The 26886-nt window shown below is 41.4% G+C and overlaps 1 protein-coding gene across 1 annotated transcript; it reads left to right on the forward strand.

The window, feature by feature from the left end:
* The first annotated feature begins 2734 nt into the window (after positions 1-2734).
* LOC110522116 (zinc finger protein 292) lies at positions 2735-25878 on the forward strand. The gene is made up of 8 exons (XM_090232491.1): positions 2735-2960; positions 15716-15870; positions 16195-16273; positions 16545-16680; positions 16871-17073; positions 17649-17785; positions 18015-18156; positions 18314-25878. The coding sequence occupies exons 1-8, from the start codon at positions 2802-2804 to the stop codon at positions 25325-25327; spliced, it is 8025 nt and encodes a 2674-aa protein (XP_090088617.1). The 5' UTR covers positions 2735-2801; the 3' UTR covers positions 25328-25878.
* The last annotated feature ends 1008 nt before the right edge of the window (positions 25879-26886 follow it).

The raw sequence follows: 26886 nt of genomic DNA on the forward strand, positions 1-26886 counted from the left end.
TCACTTACTTTGAGTGGCTGCTGCAAACATACTGACTCATCTCTAGCCACTTTAATGATGAAAAATGTATGTAATAAATGTATCACTAGCCACTTTAAACAATGCCACTTTATATAATGTTTACATACCCTACATTACTCATCTCATATGAACAGTGGGGAGAACAAGTATTTGATACACTGCCGATTTTGAAGGTTTTCCTACTTACAAAGCATGTAGAGGTCTGTCATTTTTATCATAGGTACACTTCAACTGTGAGAGACAGAATCTAAAACAAAAATGCAGAAAATCACATTGTATGATTTTTAAGTAATTAATTTGCTGGAGTTGCTTACCAAGATGACATTGAAAGTTCCTGAGTGGCCTAGTTACAGTTTTGACTTAAATCGTCTTGAAAATCTATGGCAAGACTTGAAAATGGCTAACTAGCGATGATCAACCACCAACTTGCCAGAGCTTGACAACTTTTTAAAAGAATAATGTGCAAATATTGTACAATCCAAGTGTGCAAAGCTCTTAGAGACTTACCCAGAAAGACTCACAGCTGTAATTGCTGCCGAAGGTGATTCTAACATGTATTGACTTAATCAAGATATATTTGTGTTTTATTTTTCATATTTTGTTTTTTACAAATGTTAGAATTTTCCTTCCACTTTTGACATTATAATATTTTGTGTAGGTTGTTGACAAAAAACTGACAATTAAATACATTTTAATCCCACCTTGTAAAAAAACGAAATGTGGAAAAAGGGGTGTGAATATTTTACTACTGTAGATTGCATTTTAGTTATACTTGTTTATACACACTGCATATTTATTGAGATACTGTATTCTTGACATAGCACACTCTAACATACCTACAGTACTGTTGTACATATCATTCTTAGTATATCTTGAGTACATTTTTCGGGTATAAATACATATAGATTTTATTTGGATTACTGTTACAGTGCTACTTGGGTTGTTAATTGGATTCGTATTTTTTATTTTTATATTCATACAAAATTGCCAATAACGTTTTTTTTATACATTTTGTATCAATATGACGTTACGCAATTACATAACACTAATATCAACAAAAACATAAAATACAATTATTGTTTTATTATCTGTGTACTTGTTTGACATTTTATTGTGTTGTTAGGCGCTAGTAACATTAGAATTTCGCAGCGCCTACGCGACCAATAAACTTTGATTTGAACTACACGGAAAACACGTGGTTTAAATTGAAGAGGGCAGTCCATAAACGCAGACGCAGGATGTCAAGGATCTGGAAAGATTCTGTATGGCGGAACGGTCTTAGATTCCTCCCAATATTTTCTCCAATCTCATAAAGCATTCAAGAAAAAGGCTCAGAAGTATTGAAGACATGGGTGCCAATTAGTTTGACCTCTATCTTTTTAAGAGAAAAATATATTACTTGTTAAACAAAATCTCTCTCTCTTTGTGTTAGGATAAAATAATATAATTTTCCAATTTTTTGGAGTATACAATATAGCTCAGGAGTATGTATTTTATACTGTCTATTTTGCTCATCTTTATCAATGGTGCCAATAATTTTGGACCTGACTGTACATTGACATCCATTTTAAAATAGCCATGTGGGTTAGTTTTGTTTTTGTCTCAATTAGTTTTGGCCTACACCCTCAACATAACATTTTTCTCCACTTAATTCACTGTAGGTATACCTCCATATTGGCTTCAATAGACGATGTCTTGTTTTGCACACTTTGTACAAAATAATAAAATGCAGTACTACAGGATATTTCTTAATGTAGCTCTTTATTAGCTAGCTATAACTGGCATGTTCACGTATCGCCAACCAGGATCAATCGGACCATGACCTAACCATTTGGGTGGTCTTAACCAATCATAGCACAGTATGATATGGCTGTAAAATGCATCCAATTACAATTCAGTATGTTTACACATATGAATATTACAGACAGTAGGTAGCCTATGTGAGTGACCAAAGACCTGTACAGGAAACTGACATTTGCATCCATCGATTGTATTTTTTCCCCCTAAAGGGCCCGATAAGACTGATAGATGAGTCGCTTACCTGCAGGGTGGTATGCCAGCAGCATGCCACCCTGCATCCCACTGCTGGCTTGCTTCTGAAGCTAAGCAGTGTTGGTTCTGGTTGGTCCCTAGATGGGATACCATAGTGTTGGAGGGCCAGTAGGAGGCACTCTTTCCTCAGGTCAAATTTTTTTTTAAATCACACTGCCCTGTGTAGGGTGCCATCTTTTGGATGGGAAGTTAAACGGGTGTCCTGACTCGCTGTGGTTACTAAAGATCCCATGGCACTTATTGTAACAGTAGGGGTGTTAACCCTGGTGTCCTGGCTAAATTCCCAAGCTGTCCCTCATATGGTCACCTAATCATCCCTCTCCCCTGTAACTATTCCCCAGGTCGTTGCTGTAAATGAGAATGTGTTTTCAGTCGATTTACCTGGTTAAATACAAATTGTGGGACCAGCGTGGAGCTTAGAAATCAAAGGGGTGATGAATACAATCACTAGTGATGTTTTGAACTGATAACCTAATCTACAAAACTTATGGTAAAGAAACAGTTCATCATTTTTTGGCCACTAGAATACGTTTTGTTGATTTATGATAGTTGAGGCACATACAAAAAACATAATGCATGTAGCCTGCTACTACCACTTAGTTTTCAACGTAGCAGTGGTAGGGTGCCCCGCCATGGACCACACTTGATTCTGCGTCAGTGCGTAAACGATTCTGGTCACATGTTGTTTGCGTACGCGGCAGTGGTACGCGACTGAGTTGGGTGTGAAGATGGCGGACGACGAGGCCGAACAAGGCAGCGCACATACACATAGCAGTGCAACGATTACGGCACTTCGAGAGAAATTACAAGAATTAGCAATCGCGCTGAAGAACAGTGCGGAATCTCCGACTCAGTCGTCTTCTCAGTATTGCCAAGACTTTTGCCAGGTTAGTTATTTATTTCGCTGTGCGTGCTGGTCATTCCAAAATAACCCCTCGAGCCTGTCAGACATTAGCATAGCTAACGATAGTTGCCAATAAGAGTAACGTTAGCGAGTTGGTTTTCATATTTTGTGTCGACATAATTTCATTATCATATGCGCAATTAGGTGTATTATCCTTGCTTTGTCATGTCTAATTTACGGAGGGATTTATACAGCTGTTGGTAAAACAAAACTATAACAATGACTGTCCGTTTTTGTAGTTACCTAGCTAGCTAGTAATGTAACGTTAACTAGCTAGCGACATTAGCTAGCTTTTATTGTAATGGGATATGCCTTGCACACCGCAGTTTTTGTTGATATGTCTCAAATAAATGTGGCGACGGTGTCCCTGCATTGCCTCGGATTATCAAAAATGTAACTGTAGCTACCCAGCTTGGTAACGTTATAATTGTTCCTAAATGTGCGGTATGAAATCAATTTCTTCTTAGCGTTAGTTAGGCTATTCTGTTTCTCAAACTCCCCCAACCCCTCTCCTCATGACCAGTTTGCCTTACTGTGAGAATGTCAACATGTCAAAGGGATCCTTTCGATTTCGTGGAATACATTCTCACGTCAAGTCTGACGCTCTACTGAAGGTGCTTCAATGGTTTTCTGGCCCTTTCATGTAGTAATAATTTGGTGGGTGCCTATTTCACAAATGTACAAGTGTGTATTTATACGCACTGCGTGAATTGGAACTGTGATTTGGGCATATCCCACTCTCCCTGAGACACACTAGGAGTGTGGGGTCACGGCCAGGGTTAGGCCAATATTGGACGAAAGGAAGCTTACTCCTTATTTCAAGGACCTTACATGTTCAGTTTAAAGGGCGAATTGGCTCTGGAAGCCAAAACAGCCAAATACCCCATCTAAACTTGAATATATTCTCCATTATGGTACGGTTCTAGAAACATAAATCCCTCTACGTTCATATCGAATCAAAATAATTACTGGCCCAACGCTCTAACTGCTATGCTACCTGCCGCCCTTTTTTCTGTTGTGTAAGCATGAAGCTTGCTACGGTAATCATTTGCATAGTAACAGAAACCTGAACATAGGTCTTTACCACAGTATTTACAATGGTAAATCAGCTAAACCGTTGTTGAATCCGCTAAACCAATACTTACCTAAGATTTCTTTCTGTAATAGTATATCATTTGCTTAGTAACAGAAACATGAACAGTGGTCTATAAAGTATAAACTGTTTAATTTTGTATAGAATATTGTTCAATCTAAAATAGCCTGGGTATTTCTAAGACTGTAGGCTACATACATTTCTTTCAAGTGCAGTGTGTTTGATAGGTAATCACTGGCAATATAATAATAATATGCCATTTAGTAGACGCTTTCATCCGAAGCAACTTAGTCATAAGCGACCCCAGCGGGAGTCGAAACCACAACCCTTGGCATTGCAAGCGTTACCATTTTGGAATAAGATTAAAGGATAAAATGGAACCGATTTCAACCCAAGTCTTTCTAATAATGTTGAAAAGAGTCATAAGATGTGACACAGCTCCGGTCTCCCCAAATATGATGCGTTGCGCTCTAACCCACAACATTTTACGGAGAGGAGAAACCAAATTTAATTGAAATAAATCATTAAATTAACACTGCGTGAGCTTTCAGTCCACCTGGGTAGGCATCTGTCGTTTGTGGATGGAGCGAGACATGATGTCCCAGATGTGCTCAATTGGATTCAGGTCTGGGGAACGGGCGGGCCAGTCCATAGCATCCTCTTGCAGGAACGGCTGACACACTCCAGCCACATGAGGTCTTGCATTAGGAGGAACCCAGTGCCAACCGCACCAGCATATGGTCTGAGGATCTCATCTCGGTACCTAATGGCAGTCAGGCTACCTCTGGCCATGACTGACCCACCGCCAAACCGGTCATGCTGGAGGATGTTGCAGGCAGCAGAACGTTTTCCATGGCGTCTTCAGACTGTCACGTCTGTCACATGCTCAGTGTGAACCTGCTTTCATCTGTGAAGAGCACAGGGCGCCAGTGGCGAATTTGCCAAACTTGGTGTTCTCTGGTGTTCTCTGTAAGCACAACCCCCACCTGTGGACGTCGGGCCGTCATACCACCCTCATGGAGTCTGTTTCTGACCGTTTGAGCAGACACATGCACATTTGTGGCCTGCTGGAGGTCATTTTGCAGGGCTCTGGAAGTGCTCCTCCTGCTCCTCCTTGCACAATTTAATTTTAATTATTATTATTTTTTTTTAATTTTACCTTTATTTTACTAGGCAAGTCAGTTAAGAACAAATTCTTATTTACAATGACGGCCTAGGAACAGTGGGTTAACTGCCTGTTCAGGGGCAGAACGACAGATTTGTACCTTGTCAGCTCGGGGATTTGAACTTGCAACCTTTCGGTCACTAGTCCAACGCTCTAACCACTAGGCTACCCTGCCGCCCCAAAGGCGGAGGTAGCGGTCCTACTGCTGGGTTGATGCCCTCCTACGGTCTCCTGATGTACTGGCCTGTCTCCTGGTAGCGCCTCCATGCTCTGGACACTGCACTGACAGACACAGCTCGCATTGATGTGCCATCCTGGATGAGCTGCACTACCTGAGCCACTTGTGTGGGTTGTAGACTCCGTCTCATGCTACCACTAGAGTGAAAGCACCGCCAGCATTCAAAAGTGACCAAAACATCAGCCAGGAAGCATAGGAACTGAGAAGTGGTCTGTGGTCACCCCCTGCAGAACCACTCCTTTATTGGGGGTGTCTTGCTAATTGCCTATTTCCACCTGTTGTTTATTCCATTTGCACAACAGCATGTAAAATGTATTGTCAATCAGTGTTGCTTCCTAAGTGGACAGTTTGATTTCACAGAAGTGGCATTGACTTGGAGTTACTTTGTGTTGTTTTAAGTGTTCCCTTTATTTTTTTTGAGCAGTGTATATTATTTTATACTAATACAATTGCGTAGAGAAAGATCTATTTATTTTTTCTTAAAGATGGGGGTCAAAATTATTGGCAGCCCTGTTTTCAATATCTCACCTTGTGAGGATAACGGCACTGAGCCTTTTTCTAAAAAAAAAATATTAAATTGGAGAACACATTGGGATCTTAGACCATTCCTCCGTACATAGTTGTACGATCCTTGATATCCTTCGCCTGCGCTTATGGACTGCCCTCTTAAATTCAAACCATAGGTCCGGGGACTGAGATGGCAATTGCAAAATGTTAATTTTGTGGTTAATTAACCGTTTCTTTGTCGATTTTGATGTGTGCTTGGGAATATTGCCTTGCTGGAAGTTCCACTTGCGGCCTAGTTTCAGCCTCCTGGCAGAGGTAAATCAGTTTTTGGGGTAAAATATCCTGTTACCGGGTCAAGTTCATAATGTGGTTGACCTTAACAAGGACCCTAGGACCAGTGGGAGCAAAATAGCCCCATAACCTAAAAGATCCACCACCCTATTTTACAATAGATATGGGATTATTTTCTGCACAATACAATCCTTCTTTCGATGCATTGGCCCCAGGAAAAGTACCTATAACTTCCATCAGGGCCAACATCCCGAAGTATCCCTTGAACTCTTCTGCATTGGCTAATCTAAATTCACCTTAAAAGCACTGTAGCAGACCTTATTAGCATCCGGTTTCTTACTCTGTTGAAATGTGTTACTGAGTGTAGTTTTCTAGTCTTTGATGTTGCAGCCATTGTTGCAGTAGAATATCAAGCATGGATGATTATCTGTGGCTAGAGGCAATGACTGTCCTTGTGCTGTGTGGGAGGATGTAAGGACACAGAGAGAGAACAGATGAGCAACATGGTTCTTCAGCTCAACACTTAAATCATGTACATTTGAATTCAACGCCGTGTGTTTTACAAAATAACATCTCTTATTTTAAGTCTCTGTTGGAGATTCAAGATAATACAGCATTTTTCAAGCAGCCTACATTGTTTTTTGCATTTCCCTTTGCTGTCTGTGTTGGAGAAATGTTTGTTTTCCACCCTAGCACGCTCGGCTGCACTATGCACCACCACCTTGGTGAATGATCCTTGAAAGAGCATTCTCCCCAGGTGCCCAGCTGGGTTCTTAGATACAATGTGCCAGTGTTGTCTGGAGAGTGGAGACATTTGAGACGCGCCGCTGCCCCTGGTCTCAGCATGGAGAGTGATGAATATGGATGATCCCACTTTGCTGTTAAGGCGTCTGCATGCTAGGTTCAGTTTACTCCTAGCAGAACTCGGCTAAGCCAAAGTGAATGTCTGTGCCTCGCATACTCCCTTAAAAGACCTTTGCTTGAAAAACAAGTCAAAGGCAGCAATAGTAACGTTTGTCCCTCTTGAGACACCATAGCCAGCATACACTTCCTCAAAATAGTCAGAATTAATCTAAAATTACTCAAGAAATCTGTAATTAATTTAGACGTTTTTGCAGAAGAGGTCTTAGTCATGCAATTTTTAAATCGAAATAAGATGGTTGTTGCAGTATTTCTCAAGTGAGAAAATGTGCATGAAAATGAGTAGTCTCTCGTTGAATTACAACAAACACTTAATTGAAGAATCCCTACTGATTCCCTATTACAGACGAAGGGGTGTAGACTTTGGCTACCGCACTTTGGCTCGCCCCAGGAAAAATGTGTGCACTAACAGCCGGAAAAACTAAACCAACAGAAATGTAACAATGTCATAATATATGCACAAACTGTTTCGGATTTGAAGCATGCGGATGCCTTTAAGCTGGCGGAACTGTCTGGCAGTGTGTGTGCTTTCTACCAGATGTCTGCTAGTGCCAGCCCAGGTCCCCCCCTGCCTCTTTTCTCTAGGTCAAAATGGAGGGGTAAATAGGATTCTATCTATCTAGTTTACATTAGGCTTATTCCATCCACGAGCCTTTGCAACAAGGATGTAGGTCTATTACATTAAATAAAGATGATAGCCTAAGTAAGAACAATTGATCATTTGATTTATTTTCATTTGTTATTTTTCTTCAGAATTTGGTCTCACAGATGTGTGATGAGGCAAACAACCAGTTAGAATGAATTTTGGCCAGTGCATTTGATTTTCTCTGGTTATAGGGACTGTGTATGGAGAGAGTTACACATTTTAATGTCACATGCACAACTATAGTGAAATGCCTTTCTTGATAGCTCAAAACCCAACAATGCAATAATCACAAAGGCAATGTAAAACTAGAAAGATAGAAACACGAGGAATAAGAAATATGAAATACACAATTTAAGTAAGCATACTATATACAGGAAATATTTAAAAAGTCAGTTCCAATACCTTATTTACATACTGGAGTGATGGAGGTAGAAGTGTATAGGTGTAAGGTGACTAGGCAACAGGATGTAAGATAAACAGAGTAGCAGCAGCTTTCATGTGAGTGGGTGTGCAGATGTGTAAAGTCATAAATGTATGTGCATATTTTGTACGTGTGTGTGTGAGAGAGAGTGTAGGGCCCTGTGATTGCACAGAGTGCAAATACTGACATAAAAGGTCAATAAAGATACAAGGTGAACTCAGTCCTTGTAGCTATTTTGTTAGCTACTTATCAGTTGTATTGCTTGGGGGTAGAAGCTGTCGAGCTGTCAAATAGTCTATGGCTTGGGTGGTTGGGGTGTCACAACGCCTGATAGAGGTCTTGGGTGGCAGGGAGCTCGGCCTAAGTAATATACGGGGCTGTCCGCACAAACCTCTGTAGCGCCATGCGAACGAGGGCGGTGCTATTGCCATACCAAGCAGTGATGCAGCCAGTCAAAATGCTCTCAATGGTACAGCTGTAGCTTTTTCAACCTCCTGGGGGGGAAGAGGCACTGTCATGCCTTCATGACTGTGCGTGTGTGTTTGGACCATTTTAAGTCTTTAATGATTTGGACACCGAGGAACTTGAATCTCGCTGTACCTGCTCCACTGCCGCATTGTCGGTGTGGATGGGGGCGTGCTCACCCCCCGTTTCCTGTAGTCCACGATCAGCTCCTTGGTCTTGCTGACATTGAGGGAGAGGTTGTTGTTCCGGCACCACACTGTAGGTCACTGATGACTGACCCTATATGACACGTAAAAGGTAACACAAGGTGAGAGGATAGCTGCTAGACATCAGCAGGTCTGTAACTCAACCACCACAACAAACAGTTTATTGAACACCTTCCTGCCTGATCACTGATCAGGAGAACAGCATGGTAAATCCTAGTCCAGTCACAGCTTAGTACACTGGGTAGCTCACAATTAAACTAAATACAGATGACCTCTGACCTCAGCTGTGTCTGGCAGCTGTGATACAGTTGAAGTCTGAAGTTTACATGCACCTTGGTCAAATACATTTAAACACAGTTTTTCACACATTTAATCCTAGTAAAAAATTCCCTGTCTTAGGTCAGTTAGGAACACCACTTTATTTTAAGATTGTGAAATGTCAGAATAATAGTAGAGGGAATTATTTATTTCAGCTTTAATTTCTTTCATCACATTCACAGTGAGTCAGAAGTTTACATACACTCAATTAGTGTTTGGTAGCATTGCCTTTAAATTGTTTAACTTGGATCAAACCTTTCGGGTAGCCTTCCACAAGCTTCCCACAGTAAGCTGGGTGAATTTTGGCCCATTCTTCCTGACAGAGCTGGTGTAACCGAGTCAGGTTTGTAGGCCTCCTTGCTCACACACACTTTGTTCTATAGGGTTGAGGTCAGGGCTTTGTGATGGCCACTCCAATACCTTGACTTTGTTGTCCTTAAAGCCATTTTGCCACAAGTTTGGAAGTGTGCTTGGGGTCATTGTCCATTTGGAAGACCCATTTGCGACCAAGTTTTAACTTCCTGGCTGATGTCTTGAGATGTTCCTTCAATATATCCACATAATTTTACTCCCTCATAATGTCATCTATTTTGTGAAGTGCACCAGTCCCTCGTGCAGCAAAGCACACCCACAACATGATGCTGCCACCCCCGTACTTCACGGTTGGGATGGTGTTCTTTGGCTTGCAAGCCTCCCCCTTTTCCTCCAAACATAACAATGGTAATTATGGCCAAACAGTTCTATTTTTGTTTCAGCAGACCAGAGGACATTTCTCTAAAATGTACGATCTTTGTCCCAATGTGCAGTTGCAAACCGTATCCTGGCTTTTTTTATGGCAGTTTTGGAGCAGTGGCTTCTTCCTTGCTGAGCGGCCTTTCGGGTTATGTCGATATAGGACTCGTTTTACTGTGGATATAGATACTTTTGTACCCGTTTCCTCCAGCATCTTCACAAGGTCCTTTGCTGCTGTTCTGGGATTGATTTGCACTTTTCGCACCAAAGTACGTTCATCTCTAGGAGACAGAACGCGTCTCCTTTCTGAGCAGTATGATGGCTGTGTGGTCCCATGGTGTTTATACTTGCGTACTATTGTTTGTACAGATGAACGTGGTACCTTCGGGCATTTGGAAATTGCTCCCAAGGATGAACCAGGCTTGTGGAGGTCTACAAAAAAATTTCTGAGGTCTTGACTGATTTCTTTTGATTCTTCCCATGATGTCAAGCAAAGAGGCACTGCGTTTGAAGGTAGGCCTTGAAATTCATCCACAGGTACACCTCCAATTGACTCAAATGATGTCGATTAGCCTATCAGAAGCTTCTAAAGCCATGAGATCATTTTCTGGAATTTCCCAAGCTGTTTAAAGGCACAGTCAACTTAGTGTATGTAAACTTCTGACCCACTGGAATTGTGATACAGTGAATTATAAGTGAAATCTGTCTGTAAACAATGGTTGGAAAAAAGTAGATGTCTTAACCGACTTGCCAAAACTATAGTTTGTTAACAAAAATGTGTGGAGTGGTTGAAAAACAAGTTTTAATAACCTAAGTGTATGTAAAGTTCTGACTTCAACTTTATGTCTCTCTCAGAACATTTGACGTTGATGGATTATATCCCTGTGCTGACACACTTCATATAGAACATTTTACCAGTGGTGGTGGGTTGATATGTGTATCAGTGACAGTCAGTGTGGTTTTTACAGATTATCTGTTCATGTGATGTGGAGAGTAGTTTTTATCAGCTAAATATTCTAGCAGTAAAGATTAGCACAGGCTGAAGGGTTGTTTTGAAGGCCTTTTTATAGTTGTTTGTGATCCAGTAACTGCTGTGTTCCACTCGCGCCAACCAGAGCCCAGGTGAATTAAAAAGCAGCTGTCATTAACACCTGTGTAGAGAGAGCAGGAGACTGGATAGATTTTTAAGCAGCTACTGTGGGCTATAGTGTGTCTAAGTACACTGCATATTTGTAACCTTTTAGTTTTACAGGTGGCAGGATGTTGTTTTTTGAGTTGGAGGTGATCAGTCATTCTTCAGCAGTGGAGCCAACTTGCCATTGGGTGAGAATGTGTTAATGGAGCTGCTTGTGGCTCAGTTCACCTTCCTGGCTGCACCTCTTCTCCTCTGCAGGTGACTGGCAGGCCTCAAATCATGTCTGCCTTGCACAAGCCTTCCTAATGAACCCCTCAATACCTTGATTGTATAACTAGTAAAGGTGCTTTTTGTAATTTGAGATATGAATCTCAATGCACATGGAGACTATACATTTTCTCCATGAAATTGTTGATCAGTACAGGCAGGAAGGGGTTCAATAAACTGTTTGTTGTGGTGGTTGAGTTACAGACCTGCTGATGTCTAGCAGCTATCCTCTCACCTTGTGTTACCTTTTACGTGTCATATAGAGGGGTCATGTTCTAGCATCTAGCTAGCCTTAGCTCTGGCCCTTTATTTCCTGAAAAACAAACGAGGGAGCTCTTACTGGAGTGAACTAGAGGTTGACCGATTAATCGGAATGGCCGATTAATTAGGGCCGATTTCAAGTTTTCATAACAATCGGAAATCGGTATTTTTGGACACCCAATTTGGCCGATTAAAAAAAATATATATAAATATCAGTTAAGAACACATTCTTATTATCAATGACAGCCTAGGAACGAACGGTGGGTTAACTGCCTTGTTCAGGGGCAGAATGACAGATTTTTACCTTGTCAGCTCGGGGATTCAATCTTGCAACCTTACAGTTAACTAGTCCAATGCTCTAACCACCTGCCTCATTGCACTCCACGAGGAGGCTGCCTGTTACGCGAATGCAGTAAGAAGCCAAGGTAAGTTGCTAGCTAGCATTAAACTTATCTTATAAAAAACAATCAATCATAATCACTAGTTAACTACACATGGTTGATGATATTACTATATAGCGTGTCCTGCGTTGCATATAATCGATGCGGTGCGCATTCGCGAAAAGGGACTGTCGGTGCTCCAACTTGTACCTAACCATAAACATCAATGCCTTTCTTAAAATCAATACACAAGTATATATTTTTTAACCTGCATATTTAGTTAATATTGCCTGCTAACATGAATTTATTTTAACTAGGTAAATTGTGTTACTTCTCTTGCAACAGAGTCAGGGTATATGCAGCAGTTTGGGCCGCCTGGCTCATTGCGAACTGTGTGAAGACTATTTCTTCCTAACAAAGACAGCCAACATCGCCAAACGGGGGATGATTTAACAAAAGCGCATTTGCGAAAAAAGCACAATCGTTGCACAACTGTACCTAACCATAAACACCAATGCCTTTATTAAAATCAACACACAGAAGTATATATTTTTAAACATGCATATTTAGCTATTAGAAATCCAGGTTAGCGGGCAATATTAACCAGGTGAAATTGTGTCACTTCTCTTGCGTTCATTGCATGCAGAGTCAGGGTATATGCAACAGTTTGGGCTGCCTGGCTCATTGAGAACTAATTTGCCAGAATTTTACGTAATTATGACTTAACATTGAAGGTTGTACAATGTAACAGCAATATTTAGAATTGGGGATGCCACCCGTTAAATAAATGACCAAAGGCTCGTATTTCTGTGTGTTATTATGTTATAATTAAGTCTATGATTTGATATTTGATAGAGCAGTCTGACGGAGCGGTGGTAGGCAGCAGCAGGCTCGTAAGCATTCATTCAAACAGCACTTTTGTGTGTTTTGCCAGCAGCTCTTCGCTGTGCTTCAAGCGTTGAGCTGTTTATGACTTCAAGCCTATCAACTCCCGAGATAAGGCTGGTGTAACCGATGTGAAAGGGCTAGCTAGTTAGCGGGGTGCGCGCAAATAGCGTTTCAACCGCTCTGAGACTTGGAGTAGTTGTTCCCCTTGCTCTGCAAGGGCCGCGGCTTTTGTGGAGCGATGGGTGACAATGCTACGTTGGTGGCTGTTGTCGATGTGTTCCTGGTTCGAGCCCAGGTAGGGGCGAGGAGAGGGACGGAAGCTATACTGTTACACTGGCAGTGTCTATAAGAACATCCAATAGTCAAAGGTTAAAGAAATACAAATGGTATAGAGAGAACTAGTCCTATAAATACTATATTAACTAAAACCTAAAACCTCTTACCTTGGAATATTGAAGTCTCATGTTAAAAGGAACCACCAGCTTTCATGTGTTCTGAGCAAGGAACCTATACGTTGGCTTTTTTACATGGCACATATTGCACTTTTACTTTCTTCTCCAACACTTTGTTTTTGCGTTATTTATACCAAATTGAACATGTTTCATTATTTACTTGAGGCTAAATGGATTTTTATTGATCTATTATATTAAGTTAAAATAAGTGTTCATTCAGTATAGTTGTAATTGTCATTATTACAAATACTTTTTTTTTTATATCGTCCGATTTAATCCGTATCAACTTTTTTTCACTTTTAGTGAAATACGGAACCATTCCGTATTTTGTCAAACGGGTGGGAACCCTAAGTCTAAATATGCCTGTTACATTGCACAACCTTCAATGTTATGTCATAATTACGTAAAATTCTGGCAAATTAATTACGGTCTTTGTTAGGAAGAAACACAGTTCGCAACGAGCCAGGTGGCCCAAACGGTTGCAAATAGCCTGACTCTGCTTGCACTGAACGCAAGAGAAGTGACACAATTTCCCTTGCCTGTTAATTGCATGTTTAACTAAATATACAGGTTTAAAAAATATATACTTGTGTATTGATTTTAAGAGAGGCATTGATGTTTACGGTTAGGTACATTTGTGCAACGAATGTTCTTTTTTCGCAAATGCGCTTTTGTTAAATCATCACACGTTTGGCAAAGTTGAAGTAGGCTGTGATTCGATGATAAATTAACAGGCACCGCATTGATTATATGCAGCGCAGGACAAGCTAGTTAACTACACATGGTTGATGATATTACTAGGTTAACTAGTGATTATGTGAAGATTTGATTGACTTTTATAAGATAAGTTTAATGCTAGCTTGCAACTTACCTTGGCTCATTTCAGCCACAAGGTCCTTTTGACGCTGCACTTGCGTAACAGGTGGTCAGCCTGCCACGCAGTTTCCTCATGGATTGCAATGTAATCGGCCATAATCGGCGTCCAAAAAGGCCGATTACGAATCTTATGAACTTGAAATCGTCCCTAATTAATCGGCCATGACGATTAATCGGTCAACCTTTATTGTCAGTATGACCATCAGGTTCTTGATCACCTCCCTGACCAAGGCCCTTCTCCCGCGATTGCCCAGTTTGCCCGGGCGGCCAGCTCTAGGAAGAGTCTTGGTGGTTCCCAGCTTTCATTTAAAATGGAGGCCGCTGTGTCCTTGGGGACCTTCAATGCTGCAGAAATGTTTCCTGTCTCAGCTCTCTACGGGCAATTCCTTCTACCTCATGTCTTGGTTTTTGCTCTGACATGCACTCTCAACTGGGACCTTATATAGACCAGTGCGTGCCTTTCCTAATCCTGTCCAATCAGTTGCATTCACCACAGGTGGACTCCAATCAATTGTAGAAACGACTCAAGGATGATCAATGGAAACAGCATGCACCCGAGCTCAATTTCAAGCCTCATAGCAAAGGGTCTAAATACTAATGTAAATAAGTTATTTCTGTTTTTTTATTTGTAATTTGCAATCATTTCTCAACTTGTCACATGTATAGGGTATTGTGTGTAGATTGAGGACCATTTTTTTATTTCATCCACTTTAGAATAAGGCTGTAATGTAACAAAATGTGGAAAGGGGGAATGTGTCTGATTTACTTTCTGAATGCACTGTATATTACTACTTTCCATGATGTGGACAGTATGTGTTACTACATTACACAAACTGACGGTTTGACCACATCGAATTGGGGGAAATTTACCATCCTTTTTACCGCAGATTGGTAATTTTAGTATAAAAGTTTATAGTCAACACGATGACGCGATCAATTGCTTAAAACCAATCAATATCTTTGGTTTTGTACTGTTCCTTTCTGTTTTGAAAAACACTTATCAAAATACACCATTCTAAAATGTAGCTGACTGTTTTGCAGGTTGTCCTCTGACCAGTGATTTAAAAATATCTCCAGTTCACGTGGTTTTTTAGTTGTGGTAATTTCAATAGCACATATCTTCTGTGTGTGGTCAGTGTTACAGGCTGTCACTTCCATTCTATGCATTGGAAAGTGGCTAGACACCTTTTCTGTTCCATGGGCAAAACAGTGTTTCAAGTTGTGCTAGACCACATCCGCCCCGCCATTATGTGCTTGGTAGCCGTCTGTTATTTTCGTGGTACATTACAACTGCTTGTAATTTCACATAAGCTACAACAAACTTTTTTTATAGATTAATCGTAGCAAATTGTCCCCGTCCTGTTGCAAATGGCTTATGTCAGTAGAGTGGGATGCGCTATATTACATCTAATGATATCATTCAGGAAAACTGACTGTGTGGGTGTAACCTTTCCCCACCTCTCTCACGGTCTCTAGACTCTGGTGGAGTATGCTGGTCGATGGAGGATGGAGGAGGACCCACTGCCCTTGGTGGAGGTGTACACAGTGGCTCTGCTGAGCTATGCCCAGGCTTCCCCCTGCCTCTCCTCCCAATGTGAAAATGTTCCCCTCGTACTTGAAAGGCTCTCACTGTAAGTACACCCGTCTTATTGGAGGGGTTTAATGTGCTTGTTGTTCTCCGTGTGCTTGCGAGATTATTACCCGTGTCATTTGTTTAGACAAACCTCATTATACACCCTACATGTAGAATAAAAACATTGGTTAAAGTAGCTAATACCTCCTCCCAGTTGTTATTTTTATGTGCTTTTTTTTACCATTCTTGATTATTACAAGTCAGACCTGGATTTATTCTTCAGATGATCATGTTTAAATCCCTGCTCAAGATTTCAAAGGGTTTAGTCATCATGAATTTAGCTGTTTGGGTTGCCTCATTTAGTTTCCTATTGATTGTACAGGAGCTGTGTGGAGCTGCTGCTCTCCCTGCCAGAACACTTCCCAGGTGCCTTGTGGGAAGAGTTCCAATCATCTGTTCAGGTAAAGTGCAAAATTGTCATACAGAGGGTAAAATGTTTCTCTTTTTATATTCAGTAAGATATCTTGTCAGCTACCCTTGTTTTACTGTAGAATTACTGTATTTCTGAATTAGTTACTTTATCTGTTCAGGACGTCATTATAATTTTGTCTAAGATATCTACTCCATAATATATTATGTGTGTTGCTTGGCTGCACCATTTTTAAATGCATAATTGCTTCTAAAAGAACTTACTGTGATGAGAAAAGTGTCAGAGTGAGTCCTGTGTTGCAGTCAGCCCAATCCCAGCTTCAGGAGAATGGCATCACACAGCTGTCCCTCCTGTCTACCGTGGCCCAGGAGACTGGTGTGTGGACCAACGGCACCCTGCACAGTCTCCTCTCTAACGAGTCGCCACAAACAGAGAAAGGTGAGCGTTCTTTTAATATGCTGCATCTAAAATTGCACCCGTTTCCCTATATACTTCTCGGAACCATGTAGAAAGTAGTATGCCGTTTGGGACGCCCCCTGCATTGTTATTCAAGTCTTGAACCAGTATTTTATACAACAATGATATTTGTGTTATTTTTTAACCTGAATATCCCCATCATTCCCTTTAGTTCATAAGTTCCTTGAACTGGAGGGACCCATTCTGTTGGAGCTAAGAGTAAAGCACCTTATCAAGGAGAACTACATGGAGAGGGCTGTACTACTGGCAAAGGCATGTGCAGAGTATCCTGAGTTTGAAGGAAAAGGGCACTTTAAGCAGATGTACCTTGTCTGCTTGTGTGCCGTCTCAGCACAGGAACCACTAATGGAGGAGGTAAGTTACTTGGCGCAGTCTGTAAAAAAACAATGTTTTTCAGTGTTTAATTGTCAGGCCCGTGGTTTCATTGCATCATTCAGAATTGCTCGGTCTTCTCTATTGATTTAAATTGGACGAAATTGAGGATATCATCCACAAGAGGGCATGGAAATATTGAAATGTTCATGGCAGCTTAAAGCTGGAATCCGTAGCGGTGAAACTGCCACGTCTGTTTGCAAAATTACAAGAGCTAAGCCATTTTATTGTTCTCGGACTTCATTACACACACGATACAACTAGAGTATGTACTATTACACACACAATACAACTAGAGTATGTACTATTACACACACGATACAACTAGAGTATGTACTATGATTGTCTTTTTTATTTATTTTTTTACCAGGATGCCCTGTTAAAAAATGTTTTTTTAAATAATAATTACAAATGTGCCTGGGGCGACCAGTGGCGCTGTTTTACCTTATGCGGAGCTTTAAGGAAGCTATTAAATACCACAGACATCTAGTGGACAGTGAAATATGTTTTGAATGCAATTACTCTTGCTTAAAATGTTTTTTTTTTTTTTTACACAGCTCTCCGACGTGGATTGCCGCGATGCACTAGAAATGATCTGTAACCTGGAGTCAGAAGGGGATGAGAGGGGAGCCTTCAGCCTATGCTCAGCCTTTCTGACGCGACAGCTTCTCCAAGGAGACACTTACTGTGCCTGGTAACACTGCAACATTTCATACATCAAAGCCCGCCTTATTGAAGCCCTCCTATCTCTGTTTGACATATGCAATGTATGAATATTGTGTTATTAATCCTTCCTTAACTTAAAATTGCTTTAAAAAAAAATATATGTTTAAAGCATTGTCTGTACTTTACTGTAATATAGTCTTTCTTCAGATAAATTGGGGATTATAGAATTATATCATGATTATTTATTTCCTCTCAAGGGAACTGACACTGTTTTGGAGCAAACTGCTGAAGCGGTTAGAGTCGTCTGAAGAGACTTTCCTGGACAGATGTCGTCAGATGTCTTTGCTGTCCAAAACAGTCTTCCACATCCTCTTCCTCATCAAAGTCATTCAATCAGAAGTAAGCTTAATTCCAGATACATAAATGGTTTTGTTCAGTGTTGTGCATGCAGATACAAAAAAACATGAACATTGTATACTCAGCACCTTCTTGCTATGTACTCTTTTGTTGAATTCCTGTGCGACTCAAAGAATATCCCTTTTTGTTTATTTTACAGGTGGACAAGGTTGGACTGCCAGTGTGCGTTGATATGTGCATACGGGCTCTACAGTTGGAATCAAGTGACGTAAACACCAAGGCCACCATTTGCAAAACCATCTCCTGTTTGCTGCCCACTGATCTGGAGGTAAAGCGGGCCTGCCAGCTGACAGAGTTCCTCCTGGAACCCACAGTGGACTCCTACTACGCCGTGGAGACTCTCTACAACGAACCAGACCAGAAGCTGGAGGAAGAGAATCTTCCCGTGCCCAACTCGCTCCGCTGTGAGCTTCTGCTGGTGTTCAAGACCCAGTGGGCTTTTGACCCCGAGTTCTGGGACTGGAAGACACTGAAGCGTCACTGCCTGACCCTTATGGGCAAGGAGGCCTCCATTGTGTCCTCCATTGACCTGCTGAATCACAATGAGAGCCCAGAGGCCACCGAGGAGGAGGACACAGCTCAGGGTGAGGAAGGATTCAGAGATGTCACAGACTGCTTTATTGACACCACACATGAACTGAATGAAATAGCCGATAAAAGACAGAAAAACCGAGAGACAAAGAAACTGAGAGAGAAAGGGTTCATCTCGGCCAGGTTTAGAAACTGGCAGGCATATATGCAGTACTGTGTTCTGTGTGACAAGGAGTTTCTGGGTCACAGGATTGTACGTCATGCTCAGACTCACTACAAAAATGGACTTTATAGCTGCCCGATATGCGCTGAGACCTTCACCTCAAAAGACACATTGGAACCACACGTGGCATCACACGTAAAGCTATCATGCAAGGAAAGACTAGCTGCAATTAAAACAAATAAAAAATTAGCTAATCCCAAAACGGCTGCTCCTGTTATAGCGGCTCTGAAAGCTAAGACTGAAAATCAACTTTGGACAAAAGATGCAAATGGCGAATCTCAAGAACACAATGGGCAGTCGCTTCAGACAGAAATGGTTCAGACCAAAGTCTCTGGACTTAAGACCGAAAGCAGCACTGAGGAAAACACATGCCCTATTGCAAACTGCAAAAAGGGATTCAAGTATTTCCGAAATCTTCTTGTCCATGTGAAAGCACATGGAGAAAACGATGAAGCCAAGCGCTTCCTTGAAATGCAGAGCAAAAAGGTGATTTGTCAATATTGTCGTCGCCAGTTTGTTAATGTCACCCACCTTAACGATCATTTGCAAGTGCACTGTGGCGTCAGACCTTACATTTGCATACAGTTGAACTGCAAGGCCTGCTTCCTATCCAACACAGAGCTGCTTGTACACAGGGAAGAACATGTCGTATTTAAAGCCAGATGCATGTTTCCTAGATGTGGGAAGATTTTCAATGAAGCCTATAAGCTTTATGACCATGAGTCACAGCATTACAAAACGTTCACCTGCAAAGTCCCTAACTGTGGGAAAGTGTTCCATTCTCAGTCACAGTTGGATCTTCACCAGGAGGAACATGTCACAAAAGAGGAGGAGGACCCAGCTACAGACTCCGACCTTTCTCATTCTCTGGACCAGAGGATGCTTTCTGATCAGGCTTCCTTCTCAGAGGATGTTGATGAGGCTTCTCATCCACCAGCATCTGTCACGGTGAAGCACTCTATCGACCACCTGCTGAACGCTTCTCAAGGTCCTGTTCAGAATGATCGACGATACGTGAACAACAGTGAGCCACAAGAAAAAGAACTTTACCCATGTTCAGAAAGCTCTGTGATTCGGTCGACCAGAAATGCACAAATGCACGACCCAAATCAACTGCAACGTAGACCCCAAGACCCCTCAGTGACTGCTGCATATGACTATATGAGACCCAAATCACAGCTACATAATCCATTAGCTTCATACCAAGATACTGGGGATTTGCACCATGCCTTACAGCCAAATGTGTTACAAGGTCAGGACCAGGGTTTGCTGAAAGGGGGAAGTTATGGATCCAGGAACTACAATTCGGACTACAGAGTACCAGTGCAAGTACAACAACAACAGCATCCACACATGTCTGTTACCATGTCAGCAGCAAGCCAGACCCCCAATTACCTGTCAACTCCAATGCCTCAAACTCTCCCATATGCATCTCATACACTTCTTCCACTAGTCACTCATTTGCCAGCCACTGGTTGCAGAACAGAGAATTCAATAACACAGTGCCCGTTACCAAGCACTCCTGCCCCACAGCAGAGCCCATTACCAAGCACTCCTGCCCCACAGCAACACCCATTACCAACGGCTCTTGCCCCACCCCAAGGACAGAAAGAAAGACACCACTGTGCTTTGGATACATGCGATCGCAACTACAGCTCCTACAAAAGTGTTACCAAGCACATGAAAGCAGTTCACCCAGAGTTTTATACTGAATGGAAACTTGCTAAAAAGAAAATCAGGGAACAAGAAAAAGTTGAAAAGGCCAGGAAAGCTATCCCATCGAGTGTGCCTCTAATTGGGAGCCATAACTATGTTGCTCCACTACAACATCAACAGGCTAATGTTGTCCCAGTTCATAGGCAGAATGTCATTCAGCCACCCCAGTACCCAAACTCACACCACTCATATGCTTCCCATTCAGCTGCTGTCCAAAGCCAGGCTTTTCCCAATCAAATGGACAACATCTTAGATCCAATTGTACTCTCCCAGCTAGGAAACAACCCCAATCAATATGCACCACCTAGTATGCCATGGCTACAAACACCAGGAAACAACCAAATCCAGAATTGTTATGCCTCCCAAGTATACCCTTCAAACATTCAAGGGATGCCACAAATGGATGCTGTCGGTGGAGGAATGGATGTTTATGTTATTCCGTCCCGTCATATGATGGGATCTAATATGGAAAGACCAGCAGAGTCACTCCAACCATCACCTATGGATAATGGTCTCCAGCCTGTTTTCCCCTCTTACATGGACATTCTGAAAGACTCAAGTCTTTCAAATCAACTGGAAAATGCTGCACCTTCCTACAAACCACCCTCTCAAAATAATCCAGGTTCTAAAAGTAGAGGATTGCAGAAAACCAACATGGAATCCCACTTTGCCCCTGCAGGAAGCTTGCTAGCAAAAAGCAACAGTGAATCTCAAAATGGCACGATAAACTCTGGAGATGCAAAGAATCAGATGGGCAAAAAAGTCAAGCGTAACAAAAGAACAAAGTGGCCTGCCATTATTAAAGATGGAAAATTCATTTGCTCTAGGTGTGGTAGAGGATTTACAAATCCCAAATCACTTGGAGGCCATTTATCCAAGCGTGCACACTGCAAAGCTTTTGATGAGACTGAACTCCTGACAGCAGACTTGCCTTCATCATTTCTTGATCTTCTGAATTCAGAGCAACTTCTCAATACTCAGCCCCCGCCATCTTCACTGTATAACCCTACTGCACCATTTGCAAATGATGGCGAACAACCTGATGACATTCTTAAACAAATTATGGATACTCCAAATATTTCCAATGTGTTTGAGCCCTTAGCAATTCCCCAGCCAACATTCCAAAATGCATGCGGCCCCTACGGACCTGTCGGGCGCTTGCCAGAAAGTACAGTTATACAGCACACAGGAAATATCCAAGTGAAGAATGAAAATGAGTCTTATAGAGATGGTTATCTTCCACAGTCCTGTGACCCTGGGTTTGGAAGCAGTGCATTCTCTGATCCACTTCTCTTTCAGATGCTTGCAGAAAACAACCCTACGGTTTCACTTCACAGACTTCCCACTGACCATATTGATCATTTACTCAGATCAGAAACACTAACGAAGATGAAAGAAGTAAAGGGAACTTCTGATTCTGTCTCCAGTTCAGGAGGGCTGTCTAATGATGGACTTCTGGCTGCAATGGCCAGTTTGGCACAAAATCTTATGACAAACCCTATGTTGCAGATCACTTCACCAGACCCTCCGCCTCAACAAAGTCCAGCAGCAACAAGTAGTGAACTGGCAGAGAGACAGAGGAAGAGTACAGAACAGAATGTCAAGAAAAGATTGCGTGAACAGATTTTAGCTGGAGACTTCCAAAGAAGAAGCAGTTTATCTCAGGCAAGCAGCACTGACACAAATGCCAGTTTGAGTCCGGTGTCATCCAATCCAGCAACCAATGTACCACATTTTGGAGCTCATCAAAGTCCTCAGCCTTCCACGACGATTGATCACGGAATCCCCTCTGTGTCCTCTGACCAAATGAACGGAGCCGCATCCATGCAGAGTTTCACTAATTTCAGAGAGGCTTCCTCTCAACACCATGAGGCAACTGCACCTACCAGTATTGTTGCAAATGATGTTGATCTTGGCCCCAATCTAACACCTGTAAACCAACAGCACTGGATGGTGGACATTCAGACTGCATTAGAGAGGCTAGACTTAGACAAACAGGTCTGTGATATTGCTCCAACGTATTCCTCCATAAAAGCTAACGGCACTGATATTTGCAATGATACTGAGTCATTCAGGCCTAATGTCTTAATAGAGAAGGACACACAGATTCCTGACGGCAGTATGAAGCCGTTTGCCTGTGAGAGTGACAACTGCACTTACAGGACCATGACAAAATGTGCCATTTTAAAACACCTCACCAAGACTCATAATTACACCAATGAGATGATCAATTCGATTAAGAAAGACCATGGGAAATTTGCTCCATTCTCTTGTCAAATGTGTGATAAGACTTTTACCCGAAATTCAAACCTTAGGGCACACTGTCAGACAGCTCACAGATTAACACAGCAGGAGATTGCTCAACTAAAAATGAAGTGCCAGTCAAGCAACACGGTTGGATTTGTTAATAAAGAAGATAAACCAAGTGTGCATTCAGAGCCTCCTTTGTCTGGTCAGATGGTCACAGCTCCCCACTCAATAACAGAGAATATTACACGTCAATATTCACTCCCGGATGTTAACCAAAATCAAGATGTGACTGGAAACAACTTGTTTGCTTCAGGAGAAAGGACAAAGCAAGAATACCACTCACAGCCTTTAGAACAGCGGACTTCTGAAGGCATGGCTAACTCGAGATTTAATGATAACAGTCTCTCCATGGGAATGCAGCCAATGCAAAGGATACCCATGCATGATCAGACATTGACTCCATTGATGCCAACGTCTGAATATCAAATGAATGCACACTGCTCAACAATACCCCAAGTCCCCTTAATGACTGCTCCTGATACAGATCAATGGTCAAACGGACAAAACATACCAGTTCCTTCTATGCCTAGTCATTACAGTCAACAGTCTGGAGGCTATCTGACAGACAGAGCTGCTTCAATGACACCGGCTTCGTCAGATCCCCTTCAGGTTTGTGGTCCCTCGCTTGAAACGTCACCCAAAGTCAAGCAGCAGAGAGGACCAAAGCCTAAAGTTGAAATTCCCAAGAAGATGAAAGAGAAGAAGTCTGAGGCAAATAATGCTTTCAGTCCATACAGGCCATATCGCTGTGTTCATCAAGGATGTGCAGCGGCCTTCACCATTCAGCATAATTTAATCCTCCATTACAGGGCTGTCCATCAGTCTGCTCTGTCCACATGTGAAATGAAAAATGATCAAAATGATGAACCGGCTGAGAAAAAAGACATCAAGCAGGAGAGAGTTATGGATGAGGAACCAGAGGGTGAAGTCACCCAGGTAACGGAATTCCGATGTCAAGTGAGCGACTGCTCGAGAGTATTCCAAGATGTCCCCAACCTGTTACAGCATTACCTCCAGCTTCACAAGTTCAGCCTGGATAAAGCAGGATCTCTAATGTCCAACATCAACCTAGGCAGATTCAGTTGTGATCAGCAAGGGTGCACAACGTCCTTCACTGCTTTCTGGAAGTATATAGGACATATTGAAAAAGAACACGACAAGGCAAAACTATCCAAAATGGAATCTGTGGATGGGATGTTCCAGTGTGATGTTGATGGCTGTGCCCACGCTTATGCTACAAAGTCAAACCTGCTGAGGCACACCATGAAAAAGCATCATGACCTTTACAAACTCCAACTGATGAACCAACGGAAAAGTGAAGATCTTGGGAAACCCAGCTCCAAGAATTCCCATTACCAACTGACTAAATCAAGTGATGGGAAAGAAAACATAGAGAGCAACAAAAAGATTACAGAGAAGGGAGGTGACAAAAAGAAAACTGACAAGACGGAAAAAAATCATTGGACTAAATATGGAAAACCTTCCTTGAAAACTAAGGATGAAGCATCTGCAATGTGCATAAAGAAGTCCACCTTGCAATACCCTTGCATGATAAAGGGCTGTGATTCAGTGATGAAGTCTGAACGGAGCATCATGAAGCACTACATGGGGCACGGACTGTCCGAGCGATACTTAGAAGAGCAGAGAAGCCACTTCATATTCTGCAAGAAATACCCCCGACGTAGGAACCCTCGGTCTGGCAGGAGCGATGACTCCAAGTCTGAGACGACATCCGAGATATCCGACAGTGAGGACACAGCAGACACGGGCCAAGAAGGAAGTGAGTATGATGAGTATTCAAAACCCGCCTTACGGAGAAGGGGGCAGGGTGGACTGTCTGACACCAAACCCTCATATGATGAAACTTCAGAAACCGTATCTGATAGCTCTGTGGTGGTGAAACGCAAGAGAGGGCGACCACGGAAAATTAATTTAGAAAAAATTGTCAAACGCAAGAGAGTGTCCAGACTGACTAGGAGTAATGCAGTTTGCTGTGGAGAAAATGGATCTGACTACGACTCCTCTAGCACTGTCCTTACCCAGGATGAAATGAACGATCAAAGTGAAACATTGACCTCCTTTAAGCCCATGGGGTTCGAGATGTCTTTCTTAAAGTTCTTAGAGCAGTCAAACCCACCTAAAAATTCTGTAAAGAAGAGGATTCAACTAGGAAACGCTACAGTGTTGTGCAAAAGGTCAGATGCATATTTGCATTACCCAAAAGGCTTTGATACCCTTGAGTTCAGGAACCCTCAGAAGCTGACATCTCTTAACAATGTGAAAATTGTAGTAGACAAAGCCTTTTCAGACGTTGCTGATAATCTGCTAAAGCAGCTCCAGGAAATGCGACCCACAGTGATATTAGAAAAATAGATTTTGCTTGTCGAAACACGGTAACTCAGGATTAGAACGGTTTTCAACCTGCAGCTGAATGGTGCCCAAAAACAATAATACTTTGAATTTTCATTTTTCACTGCAAAATATAAATCCATTTTTTTAGTGGACTATGTGAAAGTTGTTTTAAAAATATACAATAATACAAGTTATTTACTGTAACCTTGAGTCTGTAAAAATCCTTCTCTTATACAGTGTATATTGAGCTAATTTTATATGATGTTATGGGTAGGATAAATTAAGCATGCTTGTATTTATGAAGCTTCCCAGCACATTATATGGCCTTTGCAAACAACATTTTAAATGGAAGGGGAAAAACATAAAGGATGTTAAGTATCCCCATGGGACATTTAATGAAATGGTCTTTCAAAAAAAATGGAATGTGATTTTGTGTATAGTTTGTGAATGTTGTTTCAACATGCCTTGTATATTTTAATTTGTATGTAGACTGTTTTGTGTACATATTGTTTTTTTGAATCAATTACTGCCACCAGCAGTCTTAACTTAATTGAGATAAACGTTTTATTATAGCTTGGATTTCTCACTGGTGTTTATTTTTATCAAGTGGTCATATGTCATTTTGTTTTTAATTATAGGGGATTAGAAAACATATTCCCCCACAGGAAAAATAGTTTTCAGGGAAATTGGTAGAATGATCTATTAAAAAATAACTTTATACTATATATTATACTATATTATGGCCCAGACACACGTAAAACCACAAGTACAAGAGATGCATTGCACAAGGAAGAATGCTGGAGCTCCTATAATCAGCAAAGAGTCAGTAAAAAGTGCTTGGTGTAAAAGAGGAATGTAATTTAACAATAGACTTGTGATATCACACACTAAAACAGCATACCATTTTTTATGGAAGTTTTATGGGGGGTCTATTCATCATGAAAGATCAGAGCATTACCTAAAATTCAATAGTATTGATATTTCTACCAATCAAAGTTGTATATCATAAAAGCTAGCACATGCACTATATCCCATGAAAGATGAAAGCAATGGATGGAATCTACCAATTTATGGATTAGAATTACACTGACAGTCATATTTATGTAAATGGCCTCTACTGGAGACATGACATGAACACAAAATGAATGCCGGAATGTCAGTAAGGAAAAAGGCATGGTCTATGTATGAATGGAGTCCATCAGCACTAAAAGTGGAAGCATAAAAGTTGAATTTTAGATTTCAGCATAAACATAATACCGAAGGTGATTAGCAAATAAATTATACTAGTTACATGTATCACACAAAGTTGAGACATGAATGCCTTCAATACAACCCTAATACTATAAGTAACCGTATATGTTAAAGGTGAATAACTTCAGTTTCTGAAATCATTAAAGTTCAATGAATTCCTGATCACACTTAATAAATTAGAATGTAATTTTAAAAAGCTGCAGTATGTAACTTTTAAATGTCTAACAAGTGCTATTTCTATGATATTTTGGTTTTGTGCACCAGCTTCAAACAGCTGAAAATACAATATCTTTGGTTATGTAAAATATAGTGGTTTAGATGGTACAGTA

The sequence above is a fragment of the Oncorhynchus mykiss genome, chromosome 4, assembly GCF_057628025.1.
Source record: "Oncorhynchus mykiss isolate SJ-2025 chromosome 4, ASM5762802v1, whole genome shotgun sequence".
NCBI lineage: Eukaryota > Metazoa > Chordata > Actinopteri > Salmoniformes > Salmonidae > Oncorhynchus > Oncorhynchus mykiss.